The sequence below is a fragment of the Neoarius graeffei genome, chromosome 11, assembly GCF_027579695.1.
Source record: "Neoarius graeffei isolate fNeoGra1 chromosome 11, fNeoGra1.pri, whole genome shotgun sequence".
In the NCBI taxonomy this organism is placed as follows: Eukaryota; Metazoa; Chordata; class Actinopteri; order Siluriformes; family Ariidae; genus Neoarius; species Neoarius graeffei.
The window spans coordinates 30,732,328-30,759,484 of NC_083579.1; the positions used below are offsets into that span (position 1 = coordinate 30,732,328).

The following is a 27,157-nucleotide window of genomic DNA, read 5'->3' on the forward strand; positions in this document are numbered from 1 at the left end:
GGGTGATTATTGACCCCAGTCTTTCATTTGAAACTTATTACCCGGATAGCTTTCTTTCATCTTAGAAATATTGCTAAGATAAACAATTTAAGGTCACTACACGACGCAGAAAAACTAGTTCATGCTTTTGTTACCTCCAGGTTGAATTATCATAATGCCTTACTGTCTGGATGTTCCAATAAGTGCATTAACAAACTCCAGTTAGTTCAAAATGCAGCAGCAAAAGCCCTTACTAGAACTAGAAAATATGACCACATCACCCCTGTCATATCCACACTGCATTGGCTCCCAATCAAATTCCATATTGTTTATAAAATACTATGACTGGCCTTTAAAGCACTGAATGGTCTCGCACCACAGTACCTGAGTGAACTTCTGGTCCTTTATGACCCGCCACGCCTACTTAGATCAAAAGGTGCAGGCTATCTGCTGGTACCTCGTATAGTGAAGGCTACATCAGGGGGCAGAGCCTTTTCTTACAAAGCCCCACAGTTATAGAACAGCCTTCCAAGTAATGTTCGGTAATCAGACACAGTCTCAATGTTTAAGTCTAGGCTGAAAACATATCTGTTTAGTCAAGCCTTTTGTTAATAGTGTTTGAGGTAAAGGTGTAGATCTGAAGGGTCCTTAGGCATAGAGTGTTTTGGAAAACTGGGATGTATGGATGCTGTCAGTCCCCCACTCACTTGCTCACTCGAGTTTGTTGACAGTGTAGTGGCTGGCTGCTTTATGTCCCGGGGCTCCCTCATGGCTGTGTTGCCTTCTGGCTCTCCCCTTTTAGTTATGCTGTCATAGTTAGTTTTGCCAGAGTCCCTATTTGCACTCAGCGCAAAATGTATCCTGTTCTTACTCATCAGGTGACACTGGGCATACCTAACAACCTGCGTTTTCGCTCTCTTTCTCCCCTCCCCCACACTCTGTCTGTCCCTCTGAGTTACATGTTGATCCTGAGACCGAGATGCTGACCTCTTCTGCTCCTCAGACCTGTCTCATCCATCCTGATGCCCTACGTCTGGCTGGAGTCTCATCATATCACTCCTGTGGAGGACAGTCCCATATGGACGATTGAAAGTCACACTTGGAAGATGCTCTGGACGCTTACAGTAATGCTTTTGTGGCTGAGGACTACAATTAACTTGCTAACTTTAGGACTGCAGTTGTCATGAACAGTTTTGCACTCAAGTTTCCATCAATGAACAGTTTATAACTTCAACAAAACAGACTTAATGTTAAAACTGTTAATGTTATAATCATCTTATCATCCAAATGAGGATGGAACAATCTCCCTAAAGAGATAAAGAGCTGTTCAAGTCTGGGTTTATTTAACACTATGATTAAGAATCATAAATTTGTATTGTAATTTTCATTTAGGCTTTGCTTTTAATTTACATTAATTTGTTTTTTTTTTATTTGAGATTTTATTTTGAGGGCCATGTGTAAATTATCTACAGGTATTTAGTGCTACCCTCAATAAAGAAAGAATAAAAAAAAAAGATGGGTTCCCTTTTGAGTCTGGTTCCTCTCAAGGTTTCTTCCTCATGTCGTCTGAGGGTGTTTTTCCTTGCCACCATTGCCACAGGCTGCTCATTGGGGATAGATTAGGGCTAAAATTAGCTCATGTTTAAAGTCATTAAAATTCTGTAAAGCTGCTTTACGACAATGTCTATTGTTAAAAGCGCTATAAAAATAAGTTTGACTTGACACATTGGGTTCCACTCCTGCAGCCAAGAACAGGAATCTCATCTCATCTCATTTTCATTATCTCTAGCCGCTTTATCCTTCTACAGGGTCGCAGGCAAGCTGGAGCCTATCCCAGCTGACTACGGGCGAAAGGCGGGGTACGCCCTGGACAAGTCGCCAGGTCATCACAGGGCTGACACATAGACACAGACAACCATTCACACTCACATTCACACCTACGGTCAATTTAGAGTCACCAGTTAACCTAACCTGCATGTCTTTGGACTGTGGGGGAAACCGGAGCACCCGGAGGAAACCCACGCGGACACGGGGGGAACATGCAAACTCCACACAGAAAGGCCCTCGCCGGCCCCGGGGCTCGAACCCAGGACCTTCTTGCTGTGAGGCGACAGCGCTAACCACTACACCACCGTGCCGCCCCAGAACAGGAATCTTAGACTCAAAAACAACTTCCTATTAAAGTAGTCAGTGAGTGTTGATGTACATATACATTGGATATTTTCTGGTGACTTTTCTGTAAGGACATTTACAGAAAGAGTCTCTAGTGTCGGCGTCAGTAAAGCAGTAAAGTTTTATATTTTCAGAATGGAGGCATTTACACTTTATATGATAAGCTGTGCTGTTTTTTTGTATTATAAATTTATTATTAATTTGCTGAAAAAGAGACTGAGATGGTTTTTAGCTGCTGTAATGTAAGTGAGAACAGGCACTAACATGATTCATGGATTTAAATGTAACTATAAATGCATAAAAATAATTCATTCATAAAAAATTTGCTGTGCTATCCGAGAAATAAAAACTTCAGGATGGAACTCTGCTTTGCATTTGGTTGCATCACACGACCGTTTGTGTTTTCTTTCAACAGCAGGCCTCTCTGTGTTTTATTCCTTAGTGATGTGTTGCATCAGTCTCTGGACAGTATGTGTCACTTGCTATCAGCATTGGAGTGTAGTGTTTTTGTTATTTACACTATAATAATAACTACATTTAGCCACTATTTAGTGAAGACATGTACTGCACGCTCCTGTCTGGGGCTGCATCTGTATATGCACACTTCCATACTATTAGGACACAAAAAGTATGTAGGGTGTCCAAGTACTCAGTAGGTATTTAATAGTAGTCAAATGGTACCTAGATGATCTACTACATCTGTAGTATGCAAACATACCACATTACGCTATCCAATAATTCAACTGGAGCCTCCGAGTAACCAAAGAAAAAGAATTCCCCTAAGGAAAATAGAAAAAAGCAAATTCCTTGTACAAATGTAGCAGGAATTGTTTAATCACTTCTGCTGTTGCATTTTTTTTTCCACATCATCTGTGAACATCCAGGTCAAAGGATAGGTAAGATGGTGGCAGAGTACATCCGAATTGTGTCTTTACGCCTCGCTTGCATACTCACAGAACATATTACAGTTATGGTCAGGTGGTAGGTACTTAAAGGGCTGATGACACGAACATGACTCTCTATGCAATTTCTTAAATAAACTATACAACATGGCAAACATGTTAGATTTCTGTTATAATTACATGAAAAGAAGCTGTTGTTACGCGAATATCCAACTTTTAATTGCACAGCACAAGAAAACTGGGTCCGTGGCTCGCAGCCATGCTGTGACTTCAGCGGAAGAACACGCTGCGGTTCACTGGCTGTTCTACTCAATGGAAATGGCGCATGAAAACGCCGGTGAACTCTCTAGTGCTAGCTCTTCCTCTGAACAAAAGAACAACCAAATACTGGTACTTTAAGCAGTGATCATGATGGCATGATTTTATCTGATTTTAAATAAATGAGATTGATAATAATGTGAATGTTCACAACTAGTACATACAAACTCTGCAGCTTCTGATTCAGCAGCTGCGTCATACTCCGCAAAAACATCAGCAAGAACCTACAATATAAATGGAAATGCAATACACTAAGCTCAAATGACTTTTGGAAAGTATAATTTCTAAATTTTTTCTACATATTCTTGAAGTCGGTCATTGGGGTACTTGCTACCGTTCCCTAACAACGCATGGCAAAGGGTAAAGTGTAGTGTTGCTACGAGTACTTGCTAAAGCCTCCGGTGGAAGATCCTCAATGTGCTGATAAGACATACAGTTCTATATAACACACAAGTGTCACGATAATCACAAAACAGATGCAAATTGTTAAAATACCTAATTTTTAAGCAATCATGTATTGATCTCTTGCGAACAGAATCTATGATAGCCTACCCTCTTTACCCTTTGCCTCTCGTTGCTAGGCGGCAGTTACATGAAAGCTGCAAGCTTTCACAAGCAAATACATGACTGATATCATGCCAACTTTATGATTACATTTATGATTATCATGAATGTGTACTCTATGATGTGTACTCTATGAGCGCTCTGGAGCGAGTGACTTCCAAGATGGCCGCGCAGACCGCATGGTTACTATTTTTAGCATCATGTCGGAGCACTCTATAGCTCTACGTACCTTTATCTTATGTCATTTCTCAACACATGTTCTGACAGGAGGACTGTCTTTGGAGGAGTCGCCTTGTCCCAGGCGACTGCTGGATCCGGCATAGCTACTAGTAGACCCCCTCCGGAATACTGTAGGCACTGCTGATGGTAGCAACACACGTTTGTGCTGAACTGAACACCCAAGAGATTCTTTTAAGCTGGGAAGGGTGTCAAAACAATCCAAATCGAAGTGTTCAGAGCACAGGACGGATGTTGGTGAGGGCTCCCACTTGTCACGAGTGCGCCTGACTTGCTTCACCCACTTCGCATGCAGCTCGGGATCTCTGGGAAACTTGAATAAACTTATCCCATCCTTGTGGGTTTTGGAGCAAAAGCCGGCAACACAACGCGAAGGCATAATAACTATATATATATATATATATATATATATATATATATATATATATATATATATATATATATATATATATATAAAATGTATAATGTATAATAATAATACTAATAATGATAAACTGAACACCTGTCACATCAACAACAAACTGGTAAGTTAGGAGGAAGATTCTTTCGCTGACGTCATATAGCTCCTCCTCCTCATTCGTCTCCTGGGTGCTGCAGCCCCGTCAAATTTGCCCAAATAGCCGCGTTTTTTATCATAACTTGTAAAATAGGCGCCTTCGTGAATTATTATATGGATCATCGGGAATTACTTTTTATGTTATAAAACATCGCCAAAGATGTCAAAAACGTGTCATCAGCCCTTTAACAATCTTCAGTACATACTGAGAATCAGATACAGCCTATGCTTCCAGACTATATTACCCATCAGCCCCTGCACATCACATGGGTTTGTCTCACTTAGCCACCCTCACCCATGTCTCATTATACCTCATTCAGCACCTTATTTACATTCAGTTCACAATAGGTTCCTTTGTCTAGCTTCTGTCCTTCTTTGTCATCTTTTACTTATGTCACGGTTTTTGTTCTTGAATTCTTTCTTGCTCATGGTCAGAGTTTATCTTTGTTCGTTTCACGTGTTCAGCAGCTTCTTATTAAAATATTCTGCACTTGTTTCAACCTCCATCTCCGTCTCCACTCTACTTACCCAACAGATGCCAGTCCTGATGAATCACTGTTGAAATTTTCATAAAATTATGATTAAAACATTCAATGTATCTGTGTTTTTAGTATCTTGCCATTTGTTCATTTGTTGGTATGTTCGAGTATTTACATGTTATTTTACTATGGCTGTAGAGTATAATATTATCTACAGGCTTTTTGTAAAATGTAATGTATTTTAGTGGAAGAAAGATCCATACTTAAAAGAATATGGTCATGGAGCGGCCTGATTTTCAATGGCTTTTGCGACTGTACGACATCTGTACATATGTGCATGTACCACCAAAGGGAACCCGATCATAAGTGCCAGGAAACGTATCTCATAAACACTTCACCACCTGACAGCAAAATTTATATCTTTATTTACATAAGATAAATGGTTTTTTATCCAGCATTTATTTTTAACTTGCTTTTTAAAAAAATAACATGGGATTATTTACTAACACATTTTACACTCATCGGGAACTCCACTTTTAGGCAGTGCCTCTATATATTCTATCCACATTCACTGGATATGAGTAATCGTGCTCCCTGATTGGCTGATCTAGTACTAGGATATCAGGTCATATACCGTGAGTATAGAAAAACAAAATGGGGGAGCTTGTTGCTGAACCAACCGAGGACAAAATAAAAACTTTACTCAAGGCCGTTTTGGATAAAGTTTTTATTTATTGAATTTGCAAAAAATAAAAATGCTCTGTTTCTCAAAATCCAGTGAATGTGGACAGAATAAAACAGTTATTCCACTCAGTCTCATCGTACATAGTTTGTAGCCAACTCGATGCTACATGACTCGTCAGATATCAACTGATGTATGACTCGATTTCGTGAAATAACTGTTTACACACACACACACACACACACACATACACACACACCATATCAGTCAAAAGTTTGGACACACCTGATTCAATGGTTTTTCTTTATTTTTATGAATTAAAAGTCACTTCATGCCTTATAGTAATGATGGATGCTGTTTCTCTTTACTTACAGTTGAGCGGTTTCTGAAATAATATGGATGACTACAGCTGTGGAATAGGGCTATTTACTGTATTTTTATTATTTACTATTTACTGTTTGGTTTGAAATGCATTCAGAAGGCAAGAAACTGCATTAATTAACTTTTGACGAGGCACCTGTTAATTGAAAAGCGTTCCAGGTGACTACCTCATGAAGCGGGTTAAGATAATGCCAATAGTGTGTAAAGTGTCATCAAGGTAAACGCTGGCTACTTTGAAAAATCTAAAATATGAAACGTATTTTGGGGTTTTAAACACTTTTTTACTCTGTGTGTGTGTGTATACAGTAAAAAAGTATGTGTATACTCATGCAACTCAAAAAATTAGAATATTGTGAAAAAGTTCAATTTTTTAAATTTGATTCTATATTCATTACATGTAAATTGAAATATTTCAAGCCTTTTTTGTTTTAATTTTGCTGATTATAGTTTATAGCTCATGGCTTACAGCTCAAATCCAGTGTCTCAAATTATTAGAATATTTCATTTCGAGTTTGAGTAAAATAGTATAAATACCATGTATCTCAGTCTAGTTCAGTACATGCAACTACAATCATGGGGAAGACTGCTGACTTGACAGTTTTCCAGACAATGATCATCGACACCCTCCACAAGGAGGGTAAGCCACAGAAGGTCATTGCTGAAAAGGCTGACTGGAAAAGGTGCACAACCAACAGGGATGAGGACAGCCTTGAGAGGATTGTCAAGAAAAGTCGATTCAAGAACTTGGGAGAGCTTCACAAGGAGTGGGCTGAGACTGGTGTCAGAGCATCAAGAGCCACCACACACAGACATCTTCAGGAAAGGGGCTACAACCGTCACATTCCTCATATCAAGCCACTCCTGAACCAGCGACAATGTCAGAAGTGTCTTACCTGGGCTAAGGAGAGAAAGAACTGGACTGTTGCTCAGTGATCCAAAGTCCTCTTTTCAGATGAAAGTAAATTTTGCATTTCATTTGGAAATCAAGGTCCTAGAGTCTGGAGGAAGAGTGGAGAGGCACAGAATCCAAGGTGTTTGAAGTCCTGTGTGAAATTTCCACAGTCTGTGATGATTTGGGGTGCCATGTCAGCTGCTGGTGTTGGTCCACTGTGTTTATTCAAGTCCACGCAGCTGTCTGCCAGGTGATTTTAGAGCACTTCATGCTTCCATCTGCTAACAAGCTTTATGAAGATGCTGATTTCCTTTTCCAGTAGGAGTTAGCAGCTGCCCACAGTGCCAACATTACTACCAAATGGTTTGCTGACCATGATATTACTGTGCTTGATTGACCCAGCCAACTCGTCTGACCTGAACCCCAGACAGAATCTATGGAGTATTGTCAAGAGGAAGATGAAAAACACCCGACCCAAAAATATAGACGAGCTGAAAGCCGCTATCAAAGCAACCTGGGCTTCAGTAACACCTCAGCAGTGTTACTGAAGGCTGATCACCTCCATGTCATGCAACATTGATGCAGTAATTTATGGTAAAGGAGCCCCAAAAAAGTATTGAGTGTATAAATGAACACTAAATGATACTTTTCAGAAGTTGGACATTTCTGTATTGTAAATACTTTTTTGACTAATTTTAGGAAATATTCTAATAATTTGAGATACTGGATCTCTAATGATTTTCATGAGCTATAAGACATAATCATCAACATTAAAGCAAAAAAAGGCTTGAACGTTTTCACTTTAGGTGTAATGAATATAGAATATATGAAAGTTTACCTTTTTGCGTTAAATTACAAAAAAATTAACTTTTTGAAGACATGCTATTTTTTTTTATGCGTGTGTGTGTGTGTATATATATATATATATATATATATATATATATATATATATACACACACACACACACACACACACACACACACACACACAGAAGTTTACATACAGTGACATGAATGTCATCTTGGATATGAATGTCATGGCAATATTTGGGATTTCAGTAGCTTCTTTGAACTGTTCCTTTTCTGTGGCAGAATGATTGTACAGTATGCATCTTTAATTTAAAAAGAAACACTAAAATTTGGTGCACAAGTTTTAATTTAATTTGGGTTTTCTGAAATCAACACATGGTCAAAATTATACATATTGGGTCAAAAAAATACATATACTCACTTAGATTATTAATTCAGAGGTGCTGAAACTTCCAAAATGTCTTTTATCTTGCCAAGGCTGAGGTCTCTTAACTTCCTTTTAGTGATCATGATTGACTACAGCTGGTAGCTTCTCTGTGCCTTCATAAAAAGGGTTTGTTTACAGCACTCATTGGATTGACCAACACACAATACAATGGGAAAGTCCAAGGAGCTCAGTGCAGATCTGAGAATGAGGATCGCAGATGTACATAACTCCAGAATGTCTCTTGGAGCCATTTCTAAACAACTGCAAATTCCAAGATCAGTTCAAACAATTGTATCCAAGTTATTGTGAGTTGAAGTCACTTTACCAAGCCAGTTTCCTTCAAGAAAACCCAAACTGTCACCCTCAGCTGAAAGGAAATTGGTTTGGATGGTCAGGAACAACCTGGGAATCACCATGGCACAGCCCTGCCATGAACTGGAAGCTGATGGATCACTGTCTACAGTTCAGTGAGTTTTACATCATAATGGACTAAGAGGCTGCTATCCAAGAAATAACCCCCTGCTCCAAAATTCACACCTTCAAGCTTAACTAAAGTTTGAAGCTGACCACACGGACAAAGAAAAAGCCTTCTGGAGGATAGCTGTATGGTCAGATGAGACAAAGATTGAGTTGTTTGGCCACAATGACCACCATGTACAGAGGGACACTATACCAGCTGGTGGTGGTGGTAGGATCATCATGCTCTGGGGCTGTTTTGCTGCCAGTGGAACTGGTTCATTGCACAACGTGGATGGAATAATGAAGAAGGAGGACTACCTCAGAATTCCTCAGCATAAACCATCAGAAACTTGAACACGACTTGGGACTTGGGAGTTACAACAGGACAATGAACCCAAACACACATCAGAGCTGGTTGTGGAGGATAAAACAGGCTAACATTAAGCTTAAAACAAGTCCTGACTTCAACCCTATTGAAAATATATAGATCGTGTTTATAAGTCAAGTCCATGCCAAGAAAAAAAAAACCCTTAATTGAACTCTACCAATTCTACCATAAAAAGTTGTGAAATATCCAACCAGAATTCTGCCAGAAGCTTGTTCATGGTAAACAAAAATGTTTGGTCAAGGTGAATCTTGCAAAGAGACATTTTACCCAAATATTAGGTGTGCTATCTGTATGTTTTTGACCCTGTATGTATAATTTTGACCCTGTGTTGATTTCAGAAAACCCAAAGAAAATTAAAACTTGTGAACCAAATTCTAGTGTTTTTTTTTTAAATTAAAGATGTATACTGTACATTCTGCCACAGTAAAAGAACAATTCAAAGAAATTACTGAAAGACCAAATATTGAAATATTGCCATGACATTCATATCCAGGATGACATTCATGTCACTGTATGTAAACTTCTGACCACAACTATGTGTGTGTGTGTGTGTGTGTGTATGTGTATATATATATATATATATATATATATATATATATATATATATATATATATATATATATATATAGGGAGACATACCCATGCCATGACTGATGTTTCTGTGTGAGTGTGGTCGGTGTGAGTGACTCCTCATTGTCTCCTCTGGTTCAAGGCAAAGACTTTCATTGTATGTAGAAGTAAATCTCATAAACTGGTACATGTATATGTGCCTATGTCTATGTCCTGTAAATCAAATCTATTGTTCTACTGTATTCATAGATCAATAGAGAGATAGAGAGATCTTGATATCAGTCTGTCTAGACACCCGCAAGTGTGCATTGAGTGAGTGAAGTTAAAGTGTTTTTTACTTGTTGGAAAGAAAATGATGACACAAAAGAGCAAAAATGAGTTAGACAAGTAAAACAGTTTGTATTTGTGCTCTATTCTTCTCATGCTAAGAGAGCTGCACGTTGCAGGCTCCGTACAGAACCGCATTTTTACACTCAGAATCGAACACACAGGGCTGGGGGTGGAGGGGCGAACAGGTAAAAGACAGGCTGCTCCCTGGGCCACTCCCAACACACACAAAGAAAAGCAAAAAGCAAAAAGTCTGGGTAAGCATTTAAAAAAAATATTTACAACCAATATAATAGTGAGCAAAAACATTTACTGTCATATATGCAGCTACAGTAAAAGGCTGTTGAACAACCTTTTAATCCCTTCTTTACAGATTTCATATTCAGAAATGTAAAATGCTTCCCGTTTTATCCTGCCGAACATGTAAAAATGGATCTACCGTGGCAGCTCGGGGGCGACGTCGCATCACAAGGTCCAAACATTTCAAGCCCCGTTACAAAGACGTATATTGTCTTTAAGAGAATCCATTCCAACTTAAATAAAAACATACAGATAAAGATTGTTTGTTTTTTTTTCCTGCAAAGTATTAATGTTTGGGGGAATCATCCAGACATCATCATCATCATCATCATCATCACAGGCCCCTCAGCCTATGAGCTCCATTTTTGCAGTTCACTTTTTAATTAATTTGTCTTTATTTTCTCACACCCAAGGCAGAAAGCTACGAAAAACTCAAGACTTTTACAGTTACAGTGACAAAAAAATAAAATAAAATAAAAATAAAATAATCGAGACCCACCGTTTAAATTGGACTGCAAAATTAAACAAAAAAATATTTTAAAAACTTTTTTTCTTTTTTTTTTTTCTTTTGTAAAATGCCCAGGCATTCTGCAATATTACAAATACTGGTATACTTTTACAGTAAACAAGAAAAAAATGTAATATATATATATATATTTATATTTATATATTTATATATATATACTAAAACCCCGTCACCAAAAAACCAATATACACATAGCCACTGTGGCAATGAAACTTTATAAGCAAAAAGAAAAAAAAGAAAAACAACCAAAGACAAAAAAATACTTGTTTGTTTAAAACACAAATACACAGAAATATCATTTTACCCTTGTACTTGTTTCAATACTGTAAACGTATTTTAAGACAGAGTGCACTAAAGTCTTTTTTTTTTAGTTTCTGTAGTTCCTGATGTTCGTCCAGTCTCTTCCTTGTCTATTTGTAGCAAAAAAAGAAGGAAAGAAAAGAGAAAAAATGTGTAAAAAAAAAAAATTCCGGAAAACAATGTACAGTTTTTACCAAGGGATTCCATTGTATCCTGAATTGAAGAAATATACATATATACGTCTATAATGTGTGTGTGTTTGTGCTATATGTACATACGCATATATATCTCCAAACACATACACATCACTATTGTGCTGTTTACTCTTTATCAAGAATCTTTTTTCAAGAATTATGTATGATCGCTGATTCGTTCATTTTTTAGAAGCAGATTACATCTACGGACGTTAGTTTTTCTTTTTGCACAAAAAAACGTTGCATTTTGTCTTTTGCGAGACAATAAATAGGAAGATCAGTATTCAAGGCACACTCATGTCAAATTGATCCGGCAGTACAAAAACCGTCCAAATAAATTAATTTCACTTTTATAGTGCCAGTGCTGTGAAAGCCAAGCCTTGCAACACGGGCACTTGAATCTCAGATGATCCTTTTCGCAAAACTAAAAATCCTTTTTCCGCGTAATTTCTTGCTCAGAAGCCGTTTTCTCCATGAAGTCGTGAATGCACAAAACAAATCATAAAGTGCGGGGACGAACTGCAAAGAGATGCGGCTGATTTCTCTCTTCTTTTTCTTCTTCTGTCTTTTTTTTTAACCATGATATCTCCTCGATTCTATAAATTGTTGGCCCTTGTGTGGTAATATAAGAATCGAGGGTGTGATTTAGCTGATGGGAGTGATCGTTGAGGAAAAAAAGTAGGGGAGGAAGGAAAGGAAAGGAAAGGAAAGGAAAGGAAAGGGGAGCTTTAAAAAATTCAGCTGCACATTCTTTATGCGTGTTGCTACTTCAACTACACATCACAGGAAGTCCTGAATGAGAAGAGAGAAAGAAAAAAAGTCTTACTGTTTTCGCTTAAACATATTAAAACATTTTTTTTTCCGTGCATACGACTTGTGTGTGTATGTATTCACCTTTACAGTACATTATAAATTTAATTCTCAAAATGATTGCAAATTGGTATATACATAAAAATGCACTTTGACATATAATTAATGAGTGTATGACTGAATCTTTCCGCTAATCTGGCTAAATCAGTTCAACATTTCGCTCGAACGTTCATCAACGTACATTAAATCATTAGAATCATCAGAGGTGCTAGCTAAGGTAATAAATAGTATTTCTCCTGCATAATCTTCGATATCAACCCATATAAGACCGTATGGCTATCTGTGGAATGTCAGTGTGGTTATAATTAGCCACATTTATGTAAAAACCTGGCGGTAATCATAGCTAGGTAGGTAGTCGTGTTGATAGTCGGAGTTCGCTCTAGCCATCCTGCTCAGGAAATGTCAGAGCAAACGACTCGGAGAAACGAGCAACCAAAGAGTCAATATTAGAAAAGAGAAAAGAAATAAACCTTTTGTCATTAATTAAGGTTGTACACCTTTAGCATCTGAGCAAGAACTGAAGCAATTTTTTTTGCTTGATTGGTCTTGTCTGGATTGGTACTTAGTACCAGAACTACCTTCCCTCTCTGCATTACGTAGAACCCGAGCTCCACAATCCCCCAGATTTACCGTCACGTACGACATTCAGTGCTACATTTCCAATTAGATTGACACGTATGAAATCAGTTCATGCTACAAAGTCGAAGGATTGTTGTCCGCTTATATCCTAATATGAATAATCAAACAAACAAACAAACAGCAAAAAAAAAAGCTAGCTTTCTCAGTTTCTTTAAAAATCGAAGATTGAACCCGGCTTCTCTTCAAGAAATTACATGTAGCTTAAATATACAATTTCATGAGCAGCGGCCTAAAGATCTCTCAAATTGTACTCTGTTGTGGATAAAAATTAAATCTCAGATTTTTGTTTTGTCTGGGTTTAAAAACAACATTTTCAAAAAATCACAGCATTTGAATTTAAAAATAAGACAATTAACAAAATAAAGGAAAGAAAAATGCACCTGCACATGCCAAAACATTACGAAATCCAATAAATACAGAAATTATTGCACAGTTAAAGGCTCCATTTAAACATCATCTAATTTGTCCATTGTTAGACTGAAAGACTGAAAAAAAATGCCAAATTAGGCAGTTTAGACCCGCTCCAATTTCCCTTAGCTTCTGTCTTTTTTATTCTCAGATGGCAGTTTCTTAGGCGAATCTAATTCAAATTATTATTATTATTATTATTATTATTATTTGAAAAGAAAAACAAACAGAGTATCCAGCTACCCTTTTTTATATTCAAGAAATTGTGAGGCAAAATGGGTAATCTGGCTTAGCTTCTCTCAGCTTGTTCAATTTTGACCTCGTTCGTCATCAAATGTTCACCATGCCACTTTTTCATGTGTTTCTCTAGCGTGCTGTAGACGCTAAAGGGCATTTGGCAAATGTCACAGCGGTACACTTCCTTACCGAGCTGCCCGTGCGTCTTCATGTGGCGGGTGAGCTTGCTGCTCTGTGCGCAGGCATAGTTGCACAGCTCACACTTGTAGGGCCTCTCACCCGTGTGGCTGCGCCGGTGCACCGTCAAGTTGCTGCAGTTCTTAAAAACCTTGCCACAGAACTCACATGTGTCGCTGCGCCGGCTCTCTTTAGAGCTAGGACGTCCTGGTCCCGGGCCCCCAGACAGATGAGGCGTGCTACCACCACTGGCAGTGCCACTGCGTCCAGAAAGGCCCCCATCTAACAGGTCCCCAGGAGGAGTGGAGAACCGCAGGCTGCCGTTTTCTGACGAGTGCTCGGAGGAGGTGGCAAAAGGCGATTGTCTGGAATCGGTGAAGCCGAGGAAGGGGTCTTTGATGAAGTGCCGTGATGCTGCATAACCCACCAGCCACTGGGAGTAGACGTTCTCTGAGGGGATTAGAGATGCTGGGGGCATGTCCAAGTCTTTCTCTATTTTGATCCTTTTGGAGGAGTTGGAGAGGCTGGGACTGGTGATAGGGGTGGGCTTGCGGGGGAACAGGCCTGAGAAAGAATCGCCCGAGCCACAGTTCCTGCCATTCACAGTGGCCCGCGCCACGTGATCCATTTCCTCCACCACAGAGTCCTCATCTCCTGTGTCTCTCTGTCCATCAGAGCCCCTCTTTGAGAAGGGAAGCCTTTTACGATTGTCAACAATCAAGTTATTGTACTGCTGAATAGAGTTCAGCCCCACATTGTCTACCATTTTACCCAGGGTGAGGCTCTTCTCATCATTTGGAGGTTTGGAGCCATTCTCCCTGTTACGACTTAACTCTGAGTCCATACTGAAGTTTGACTCAGGCCTACTCTCATTCTCCAGTTCCTCCTCCTCTTCATCCTCTTCCTCTTCTTCATTGTCTGGCCCTAGTCCCTCACCTTGGAAGTCACCATCCCTGTTCTTCATGGGATCTCCTGTGACATCGCTAGTGCCTGGCTCAGGTGAACTGGTGGCAGAGAGACCATCATCTGAGCGACCTGTCACTGAGCTGGGCTTGTGCATGTGTGTCTTCATGTGGCGCTTCAGCTTGCTGGCCTGAGAACAGGCGTGATCACACAGCTGGCACTTATAAGGCTTCTCTCCTGTGTGGCTTCGCCGGTGCACTATCAGGTTGCTCTGGAACTTGAAAGTCTTCCCACAGAATTCACAGGATTTGCTCTTGTCCTGTGTCTGAGGTGGTGTGGTGCTGTTTGGGGGCATTGGTGGCAGTGGAGGGGTGTTCAGGAAGGGTGACTTGCGGTTAGGCTGGAAGGGGTTAGGATTGAGCAGACGGTGCATAGGGTTGGCACGACTGGGTGAGAGTGGAGGGGTGGAGTTGTTGCCCGCCAGTTCTCGCAGACGGCGCGAGAAATCCATGGACTGGGTCTCCATGGCCATGGGTGTCAAGCGCATCACTCTCTCGAAGGCACTGGGATGCTGGGAAATCAAACCCATTTCCTCAGCGCTAAGGCGTTCCAAGCGATGGGGATCTAGGTGGTGACGTGGAGGGGGGCTAACAAAGGGGGGTGTGTTTGGGAGACGGTTCTCAACGAAGCTCGGTGTGGGTTCTCGGAGCAGCGGCCCTGTCATCCGGAGCAGATGGAAGGGGTTGCTGTCCCCTAAGAAGTTGGTCAGAGGGGACTGTGATATTGACTCAGCACCAATAGGAGGAGGAAGAGTGATTCGTGGAGTAAGTGAAGTGTTGGAGCCATTGGGTTCTAGGTAGATGCGAATCCCATGGGTGTTCTGGGCGTGTTGCAGGAGGAACCAGGCGCTGGGGAAGGGTTGCTTGCATGTTGTGCATATGTAGCTTGAAGGTTCATCTCTACCTGCAAGCAAGAAGAAGACAAGAAAAAAGAAGCTTTTAGTCATTTGTATCTAAATGAAGAAGGATTTAACAACACTGTTAAACACTGAAAAATTCTGTGTGTGCTAGCACGACTTTGAAATGAGGTGTGCGGTCTCAGAGCAAAGCCATGGGATGTTTCAAAGAACAAGCTTTGCTCTGGGGCATTTGACATGCTTCAAAATTTGCCTCATACCCTGGGCAATAGGCATGGTCTCACTCATCCCGCTGCCCTGTGAAGAGCACTGCACACACTTGACAAGCTCATGACAAGAGCATTTCCATACTCGGGCTCTGATGGGTTAGCACTGTGGGAACATGACATCTCCTATAGCAACTCGTCTTTAATCTTCCCCCTCGCAAATGACGGAATTATTAGTGCTGCACGTTCTAAACTCGGAAACCCCTCAGAGCATCGAGGCCGACCTAGGATGCCAAAGTAATATGGCACTAAATTGCAAAAGAACAACTTAAAGTGTGATTTAAGGGACTCTTATCACTATCAAACAAATAAGCTTGTCCCCTCTAGGAAACAAATAAAAAAAGACCAAGAAAATGGGTCCATCAAGATAAATGGTTTCTAATAAAGAAGGGAAAATACTTGCTGAGATTTAAGAGGCATGGGGCGGGGGGGGATTCTTGCTAAGTTTGTTATTCAGTGTCAAGGTCTTTGGCATTTAAAGTAGCTTAAGGGTATTATTTACTCTTCCATTAAGAATTTCTTTGATTTTTTTTCTGTTATTGCTTCCTCTGAAAAGACGTCCACCCTTTTAATAACACCACATTAGCGGAACTTTTTAACCAAACACGCTGTTCTCTTGAGTATAAAATATTGCTCGGAAACAATTCCTCGGCATGGTGTGGAATGGCAAATTAACCAGCAAATTGACCTCACACTCTTCCTTCTAGCATTTTAAAAGCAATTATTTGTTAAAATTAAAAACCCCAGTCACAGTGTTTTGATGTGTTTTTGCAAAACGGTTGCATTCCAGTAGGGGAGGAAAATCATGATCAGATCTTTAATATGTGTGTATGTGTGTGTGGTGTGAGCATGTTAACAGGGGCACTACTAGCCCCCTTCTGCACCTTTAACTACACATGACTAATTGATGAAGGTGCAGGACGAGTGCACAGGTCCACCATTGCAAAGGGGACTCGTTACAGCGGCAGCACAAACAAGGCCTCTGTAGCGAGCGTACAGTGAAAAAGGATGCTAAACAGTCAGGCTCACTCCTGAGGGACTGCTAAGGGGGAAAAAAGGACACACAGAGTGGAAATGGTAATTGTGCGCCCGGAAACGAGTTCCATTTATTTACAAAATGAAAGCTTGGTGTTCTGACCTAATGCGCCAATTTAATACATGCAGGAAAACATATGCTGCTGTAATTGTTCGGGTGTTTGATTCTGCGTGCGTGTTTATGAGTGTTTTCCTTGAATGCACTACTCTCTGTGTGTGTGTGTGTGTGTGTGTGTGTCTGTGTGTGTGCGCGCACGACCAGAACAATAGGACCACAGTGCACACTCAGCTGAGAGGAGTAAGGACAGGGCTGGTTGACTCAGATCCATTGTGCAGGATCAGAAAGAGCAGATCAGCTGAATGGCTCGGCTCTGGCCTTTTGCGTTCCTCTACACGCCGCTTGCAAACAGCGAGAGAAAACCTGACATGCCACTACAATACAGGTTTACGACCCTGACATTGTGTACGTCATTTGAGCAAGAAAGAAAAAATGAAATAACAGAACATTTTATGTACCAAAGCTTTTCACCTAGGATAAACACATAATGATGTAAAAGAGTGTTTTAAAGATAAGTATAAGCAATATATCCTGTATAAAATATGAAGAAATGTTACTTTAAAAAAGTGCTATTTTCAATAAATATCATGCAGAAATTATATATTAGTTTATAGGAACTATTCTATAAAATATTCCTTTCTACTTGTAAGTAGATTTTTTTTTATTGACATTATACAGAAATATTTCTTGAAAATGTTGCATTCTCTTGAACTATAATGTCATCATTATCTGGAATTTTACTCCGTTTGTATCCTTGACTGAGAAATGAAAATGAAACGCAAAAGTTTTCCAACTCATTATGTGCCCGATTAGTGTTAGGGAGAGTGAAGAACACAGCTGTTCGCCTCTGCAGTGTGTCCTGTCCTCTATAGAGTTCGACTTAATTACAGTGGACGGAGCATACGCTTACACACAAAGGCCATCTTTTCTTTTTTTTTTCTTATAAGAATCACACACACACACACACACACACACACACACACTTGAAAATTCACACACTATTCAGCTATTCCGCCTTCTTGTTGTTTTATGGCTGAGGCTTTGAAAAGATAATACTCCATGTAAAGGAGGCCTGGACATCTTGAAAACAAGCTGTCTTTGTATCTTGTGTGTGTGTGTGTGTGTGTGTGTGTGTGTGTGTGTGTGTGTGTGTGTGTGTGTGTGTGTGTGTTTCATAAAGCACTTAGTTATATACTACTAGTTTAACTTCTTTCAGACCAAACAGAAGTCATCAGGGAGCCGAATGTTCATTTTTGCCCCACAATTAAGACGAATCAGCGGCCGCTGCCTGCGATGGTAGTTTTGTGGCCACGGGTTTATTGAGGAGTGTTCAGCGTCTGCCCTCCCGGGGGGGAATCGCAGTCCGACGCAGATGGCAAATAAAGTATGCAGCCTGAGGCGAGAGCACATTATGCTAATTCTAATGTCAGCTGTACTTTAATATACAGCTCTATTTAATCACCCCATTATTTCGCATTTCCATATGAAAAAAAGAAAAGCGGAGAGAGGGAAAAACCTGCACTGCATCCTGAAGACCGCATCGTCTCCCCGTGGTCTTTGTGTCAACACACGGTGCTGTAATTTTGTTGGGTTTTTTGGGGGGTTTTTAACCACCCAGTCTTGTACTAACACACCCACACCCACCCACACACCCACATACACATATATATATTATGCATAAACATGCAAACACATGCAGGAACAAATGCACTGACATGCATATATATTCACCTGCATGTTCTACGTTTATCCAGGATGGAAGCAAAACCTGTGTGTGTGTGTGTGTGTGTGTGTGTGTGTGTGTGTGTGTTATATATATATATATATATATATATATATATATATATATATATATATATATATATATATATCACAAAAAACAGTATATAGCTTCCCGTTCAGTTCTATAATATGACTGGGCACCATGCACTTCCTTGAGTAATGAGTGTTGTTTTCAGGTATTTTAACTTCTTTTTTTTAGCATTAAAAGCATAAAAACAAAATGAAAAAAGCAAACGAGCTCCTTTCTACTCCTTAGCTCTAAAAAGCAAAAATCAGAAGAAAGAAAAGATTGACAAGATGGAGGCCAAGGCGCTAATTCCTCCTCCTAGCATCACAAACATGGGATCATGATAACGGAAGTACCAAGACGCCATTTGCATTTCTCAAAAAAAAAACCCAAAAAACTTCACTTCTTCTATGTAACTCTGGCTAATTATTGGTATGATTTCCACTGCCTTGTTTTTTGTTTTTATAAAATTAAGATGAAAAAAAGACACCTGCCGATATGCGGCTTGCTCACTGATTGTTGTTTATATCAGACATAATAACTAGACTTTAATAAATGAGATTTTTTTTTTAAAAACCCTGAAATTGTTACTGCATCCAAATTCAATCGCTGATCCAAGACCGAGCTCGTGAGGAAGGTGTTTTCATTTTCATTCATTTGCCAGATTGTTGTATATTGTAATAGTTTTGGAGAGAGAAAAAATGGAAGGGATTTGTAACGCGAGGACAAAAGAGGAGAAATCTCCTGGAATTTCAGATTTCCACACAATGAAGCCTGCTTCGAAACTGAATAAAGAGGCGGAGGGAAAAGGGGATATAGCATCCTTTAATGAGGTGCTCATTGGCTGACATTGGTTTTTACTACGGGGACTTCATTTAGGCTGTCATTAAGCTATTATCTAGCGTAAAGAATTTCGCCGTGCTGTAAGTAGCGTGTTGGGTCTGGAAGCCTTTTCTCTCTCTATTAGTGGAAGCGTGCCGCGCTGGCCTGGACTGCTGCCTGTGTTTTGTTTGGCTGTGGTTCACACACGGCTTTGGCAAGAGCCTCGTTGGACGGCTTACAGAGAAAAGAGGGAAAAGCGAGTGCAGGAGAGAGAGAGAGAGAGAGAGAGAGGATTTCTCAGTAGCTCGTTGGACCTATAAGGGAGCTGAGCTTCCTGCTTTTGGCATTTACACTTATGGCATCCAAATTTCCAACAGAAACGCCTGTACAGTAAAAACAGATCCATGCCTCCGAGAGAGCTGCCTCCAAAATACAAGTGCTTCATCATGGTTCGGTTTCATTTTCATCTATTTAAATGGATTTATTTATTTATTTATTTATTTATTTATAAGATATGCATCAGGATAAGGTGCTAATGTCATTGTCATTAAAGATCATTTGTGAAAAAAATTAGTTTAGCAAATCATCATACTATAATTGGATATGCAATAATAATAATAATAATTCCTCTTATCAAGGCAGTTATTAATAATTCACCATTGTGTTTACATTTAATCGTTAAACCAAAATTATGTTCAATCAGCAATCGCAGAAATGACTCAGAAAATGTTTTTTGGATTATTTTGTTGCCAAACTTGAGGTTGAAAAAATGTTCAGAAAAGAAACGGAGTTGGAAAAAGTAACTTGTTGAGACAGGGTGTGTCTGTGTTCCCCATTACTTTTCCATGATATTGATGATGTTGAGTAGCAATAAATTTAAACAATTAGCTATGTATATAGCCTATGTCACATGATCTTACGGGGTTTTTTTTTACATGATAATATGTGATCACGTGAAAAGAATGTGAAGATACATTTCAACATGTCAGTCGAATAATTAAAAAATACATGTAGCATACGGTATTAGTGATCGTGTGAAAAATGACCATGTAAAAATAGAATCATGTCAGGAAACCAAATGTGGAAATAAATGTGTGCAAAGCATCACATATGGAATAAATGAATCATGTGTGTAGAATCACACGTGGAAATAAATGAATTGTGCAAAGCATCACATATGGAATAAAGAATCACATGTGGAATTAATGAATCGTGTGCAAAGAATCATTTGGAAATGAATGAATCGTGTGAAGAATCGCATGTGGAAATAACTGAATCATGTGCAAAGAATCACTTGTGGAATTAATGAATTGTGTACAAAGAATCGTGTGGAAATTAATGAATCATGTGAAGAATCACGTGGAAATAAATGAATCGTGTGCGAAGAATCGCATGTGTAATAAATGAATTGTGTGCAAAGAATCACATGTGGAATAAACGAATCGTGTAAAATAAAAATAACTTATTTAAAATAAATAAATAAAACACACCATTCTTGTGGAATTAAATGAATCATGTCAATTATTTGGGAACATTTGAAATACATTTGAAAGTTCCACATGAAAAAGTGAAGTGTCTAAAAAAAAAAAATCACGTGTGAATCATGTAATTATTTATATATGTGATTCACGACTGGAGCTAGTGTAATGCAGAATGAGGGAGGTGTTTTTTTTTCTCTCTCTCTCTCTCTCTCTCTCAGGCTGTTTTGTATTGATTAAGTGCAGTCTGCGGCCCTTAATGATCATTTACTGTGATTCCTCATCACGAGCCTCTGGATGACTATAGAGCCGAATTATTATTAGTGTGGACACTGTGCTTGGAAATTAAGTTAGATTCTCCTCGGACAGATGTGCAGAAAGACGCCCGTCCCGTTAATTGGGCTGAAGCTGCTGTTTGTTGTGTGAACAGACACCACAGCAGCAGCCCAGATCTCTGAAAATTGAAGAGTCTACTTTGAGACAAAACACTTGTGCATCATGGTTTATTCCTAGCCATCTCCTTTCATTTTGAGCTAAACAGTCGAAGACTTAATTGCTGTTCTTCCAAGGAGTAAAAACGAAAACGCAGGTAGCAAGTCGAGTTGATGTTGCGACTGCAGGGTTTCCGCGCTTGGCACTTCACTCGAACGCTCTCGTACTATAAGAGAAGAGGTGGGTGGTGCGCGTCGACACCGCACGGCATTGTGGGTGCTCCCCTGCTGTTCCTCCCCGGAGTACTGTGATGTGCACTCTTCAAAAGGGCTCGTGTCACCGTCGCTGCCTCATTTAAAGTCAGACTCCCCTGCATTTGCATCTCACAGCGTCTTACAGGACGTGCCATATGTCGTCCAAAAAAAAGACAATGCTCACAAATAAATTGGCAGCACTACCCATCCCCCTATTCGTGCTGAAAAAAAAAACGTGTCTAGGAAGAAGAAACTGTTTAAAAATTGTGCACTTCAACTCCAGAATACTTAGCATTCATTTTGCGAGTTTCACTCAGGCCTCGTGCCTCATGCAGGGACGTCACACCACCTCACAGCCCTGTCTCATAGTGCAATAACAAATAAAAAAATGCTCATTACCAAATGATTTCAGTTTTCTCTATGATTCAATTTGTGGTAATTACAGCGGCCCGTGCTAATAAAATTACGCCACAGAACGCGAAGGTCAACTACCAGTTAGGCGTGTTCATTTTCATCTCGGTGTATTCATCCTCGGCGCCTAATGGCCCAATTTTCTCCCCTCGCTCTTCAATAAATATTGCTGGAATTACAGGTTAAATAGCTAAATTAAATCATGCCTATTATGGTAGGCTGTACGGCTCGGTGAGGGAAACAGGCTTAGCACTCCATGGACAATTACCAGGGAAGTGCCAATCGCCAGACAGTTGACGATTAATGTCAGGGACATAAAATTCTAACGTTCATTTTCTCCACAGTCGCCGAAAAAGGAGAGAAATCTATTCAGAGCTCTTTACTGCATAAAATCTGACTAAAAACTGAACGTCACACCAAGAATAAAGTGCCGATGCAAGATACATGCTGTTGAATTCTCCATTCTGATTGGACAATGGTCAGCTCTGACAGTCCGTCTAATACGTTATCATTTCTGTAGTAACATCAATTCACCGGGACTTGTATGGTGTACGATGTACACTAATAATAAACAGATTAAAATGTTGTTATTTAACATTTAAGGAAGGAGTCTCCAGTGTCAGAATGACTGACAGACACATTTGAGTTTGTGTTTCTTGAGAACGTGATAAGCTGTGGGGGGTTTTGTTTGTTTGTTTGTTTGTTTGTTTGTTTGTTTGTTTGTTTTTGTCTTTACATTCAAGCGAGAAGAAAAGAAAGAGGTTGGTGAAGGAATGACTGTTTATAGCTGCTATAACGTACGTGATAAGTGTTTCACAACATCAAATATATATATTATAATTTTTTTAAACAGCATATGTAACCATAAATGGATAAAAATTGATTTTTAAAAATGATACGTTTTTCTTGAATAAATTCACTGGGCAAATTGGTGTGGTATAAAACAGTTCCAGGACACTCCAGGAACAGGAAGTCTGGATTATTTTCCTGTAACTGACCACCCCGGAGTGTGTTTTATTCCTTACTTAACTAGAAGCTTAACTTCTGTAAGAAAGTCCACATATTTAGAGACATGTTCAAATACCAGGCAGTGGCCTATTTTAATTGCTCAGGATGAATTTTGTTCCATGCGCTCTAATGACCAGGGCTGCTCATGGCAGCTGTAAAAGGTGCAGGCTGCTAACAGGGCTAGAAGGTAATTCCTGTAATGACTGGCGTTACCAGCAGCCGATAGACTACTGATTTGGTGTGTTCATTCATCCCTGCTCTCTGAGCAGAGCACCAGTCAGTCTGTTTGTGGAGAGCGCCTCTCATTATCCTCCTCCTCAGCCCTTGCCGCTTAATTAATATCTTAACCTTTTGAGTTAGTTTTGGGGACTCGCGGCCTTTCATGCCAGCGAAACCAGGAAAAAGAGAAGGGGAAAAAAATTGGGCACATGGGATGGCAAACTCGCACTTCAAAACTGGACATCCTGTTAACCAGGACTTATTCAGATAACCTTGGAATTTTCCCGAGCGTTAGAAGCTCTCGTCTTTAAGGCACCGCTGTTTTTCTTTGAACTGCCTGCCGTTTGCACACCGAGGGTCTTAAATTATTAAGGTTGAGATTGTATTCATTATATTTCACAGCCTGGGAACACTAAGAAGGCTTCAAACACTCTTACTGCTACTCATGGTGGTGGATTGGGAAGTGAAAAAAGTGTGGAAAAAGCTGATCAATAATCAGAAACATATCGTTGATTTTATATACCTGTGCGTATTAAAAATAATCATCATCATAATAATAACTTGTAGATTGATGAATGATGTCCGGTGTGTGATTGAGTAGACCTGGAGGAGAAAGGAAAGGCCTGGCCACTCTCCACGCTCTCATCACGCCTCCGATGCTCCATATTTGATGGAGTCAATGTCATGACAAACTGATTTGCATTTAGAACAAAGATGACACAAGCCCTAGGCCTGCGGTGCCTCCCTGGCGTCCGCCCGGCTGGTGGAAAGTTTCCTGACATTTCTTGCATTATTAAGCCAGGGGCTTCATTACCATGTGTGTGATCTGGAAGTCTCTCAGGCCTCTAATTCCTCACCTTGAATTGCTAATGTCTTGTTTATGACTATCATAGCAAATCCGAGGCAACAATTACATGCAAATCAGTTTCGAGCCACATTGTGCCACCGTGAACAAAGCAGGCCGATTCATACACATGCCCGGTCTAATATACACACAGAGGCTGAGAAAAAAAATGTCATCAGCTTTTAGAGATGGCGTATCAATTAACACGAGTGATATGGAAAATACTGAAGGTTAAAGTTTACAGATGAGGTTTGTGAGCAAACATTCTTTTCTCATCCAACGCATCATTATTTATATATATTTATTTATTTATTTATTTTTATTCTATCCACATTCAGCGCGTGCTCTGATTGGCTACTCTACTACTAGGCTATCAGCTCATATACCGTGAGTAGAGAAAAACAAAATGGCAGAGCCAACCGTGGACAAAATAAAAACTCTACTCAAAAACAAAACCCCAAAAAATACAAAAAAGCAACAAAATATGGAATAAAAGTATTTGATGGTAAGAACATATCTTTTTGTATTTTTTCAAGAATTATTATTGAAGCATTTTTCACAAATTGCGACTGTCATTTCTCCAGTTTATTTACATTCTAAGCGGAAATGATTTTGTTGGATGTTTTGTATAAAGTTTTTATTTCTCGATTTTGCAAAAAATAAAAATGCTCTGTTTCTCAAAATCCCGTCAATCTCAATCTTGTCATACATGGCTTATAGCCAACTCGGTGCTACGCGCCTCATTGGCTATCAACTCATGTACAACTTGATTTCATGGAATAACTGTTTTATATATAATACATACAAACATAATAATAATAATAATAGCTAGAGGTAGCTGCTAACTGGCTGAATAGCAAAATATATAAACATTTGAAATATTTTTTATTGGGATATAAATGAATATGAATCACGAATTACAATTTTTTCTAAGTTTACGCCACTGAACACCAAACATTTGTGCTTACGCAACCCAGACAATGGCATAAACAGAACATTTTCTTTAATCGCAGGTCTGTCATTTGCCATTTCCGCCAATCTCCATCTTAAGATGTAGCAATATCATCCATCAAGTCCCACCCACTAGCTATTCAATCCAATTTCATTCAGTTTCGCCATTTTGAACAACAGATATTGTTACAAAGCAGCTTTCGAGGAATCCAGATGTAGATTCAGATCCAAATTAACCAGAGGAAACAGCGATGAGGAAAATCTCACAATAACCTGTGCTCTCCGTGTCAGAATATACAACGAAGACCCACTAACGGCAGACCTGCGATTAAAGAAAATGTTCTGTTTACATCATTGTCCAGGTTGGGTCAACACAAACATCCTTCAAAGCGAGTCTGAGATACGAAGGATATTGTGTTTGTTTTGTTTACGTTTCAGCATCACCACGAACATAATTGTAGCTACCCCGTGAGTTTTGCATGAGTTTGGATCTACACTCACAGAATTTTGAGATTTCAGTCAGGTTGAAACAACTGCTACATCATCCATTGTCTATCTACCACCCATCCTAAGACTCACTATCAAAGAATTCTTTTACGATGTGCGATTTTTGTTTATGATGAATCGTACAGTGTAAAGTGTAAAGTTGGCTTGATGTTCTTTTTCAGAAAGCACTTCTACCGGATTCAAACATGTTGATCAGGTGAACGCTTTTCTCAAGCACGCGTAAATAGATTCTGGGGGGAAAGGGAAAAAAGTGTCTGATACACACGTCTTTCCCTTCGTCAGATTCCTGCACTATCGGAATAGCTTAAGGGCCGAGCGTGGTAGTGCGCGACAGAGACACTCACTAGTCAGTAGGCGGATCCGAAGGGGCTCTCGGCGACGGAGCAAAGAATCATGGGTGATTTACTAAGTGTAAATGAGGCGACGGAATCTGGAAGCAGCTGTTTTTACAGCCTGTTAGACACACTAGCGCAAACTTGGAGTGGACAGCACGCAGCTATTTCCCACACACAACATCTGTTTTACATTCTCCTCCCTCCAACTGGCCAAATCCCTCGACTAGATCCGCGACTGGACATATTCACTCCGGGAAGAGCAACACACACACACACACACACACACACACACACACACACACACACACATGCTTTTGCTGCCTAGACAGTGTCTTGACCTCCATAACCACACACACACACACACACACACACACACACACACACACACCAACAGCCAGACATCGACCCTGACAGTTGATTTGCTGTCTGTTTTCTTTTTCTTCTACTTCTTTTTTCACCACAAGACTCGCTTTTCAGCTATAATATTTTTATGACCTCATTTTGTAAGATCAGACCATTTACATTTACAGCAGTATATAATTTTTATACAATACACAATAACATAATGATGCCGTTTGTTACAATTTATTGGGGTGTCGAGCTTATTCAAGTCACCACACACCCTCACCACGTCTGCTCTTTCGTTCTCTCTTTCTTTCTCTTCTATTTCTTGCTTTCATTTCTGACAGCCAAAGTGCTGGACCACGAGTGCCGACATTTATGATTGTCTACGTTAAAGCTAACAAAGACGATTTCTGTATCTTCTCTGTTTTCCCTCTTTTTCTCTTTTTTCCTTTCTTTTGAGCTGGCTCGGTCTCCTCACGTGAGATTAGAAGAGGCAGGGATTAAGCGGGAGGTGGAAGAGGTGGTGTACAGGGATGAGGGGCGTTGGGGGTTTTTTTGTTTTTTTTTTAACTAACACTGAGCAGCTTAGTGAAATCTGAATGAATTAAATTCATTACACTCGTGCCTGGTGACAGGAAAGTGGCAGAGCCGAGAGAGGAATTAAGCACCTAGACAGAAAGCTCATCGTCTGCTGGGTTACTGGGGGAAAGTAAATCACATTTCTGATCTCTATCTCGAAGTGTAGAAATAAAATTCTCAAATCACATCACGAAAATGTTTTTCATTTCAC

At 39.7% G+C, this 27,157-nt stretch overlaps 1 protein-coding gene across 4 annotated transcripts in view; it reads right to left on the reverse strand.

Annotated features, from left to right (window-relative positions):
* Positions 1 to 10,191: 10,191 nt before the first annotated feature.
* bcl11ba (BCL11 transcription factor B a) overlaps positions 10,192 to 27,157 on the reverse strand; it is a 69,303-nt gene continuing 52,337 nt past the window's right edge. Inside the window, exons 3-4 of one of the 4 annotated variants that reach the window (XM_060933707.1) lie at positions 13,963 to 15,660; positions 10,192 to 11,379 (exon numbers count right to left, since the gene is read on the reverse strand). In XM_060933707.1, coding sequence (XP_060789690.1) covers positions 11,321 to 11,379; positions 13,963 to 15,660 — 1,757 coding nt within the window. In that variant the 3' untranslated portion in view covers positions 10,192 to 11,320. Of the gene's footprint in view, positions 15,661 to 27,157 lie in introns of all 4 variants that reach the window. The other 3 variants (XM_060933708.1, XM_060933706.1, XM_060933704.1) reach the window with 3 other exon arrangements.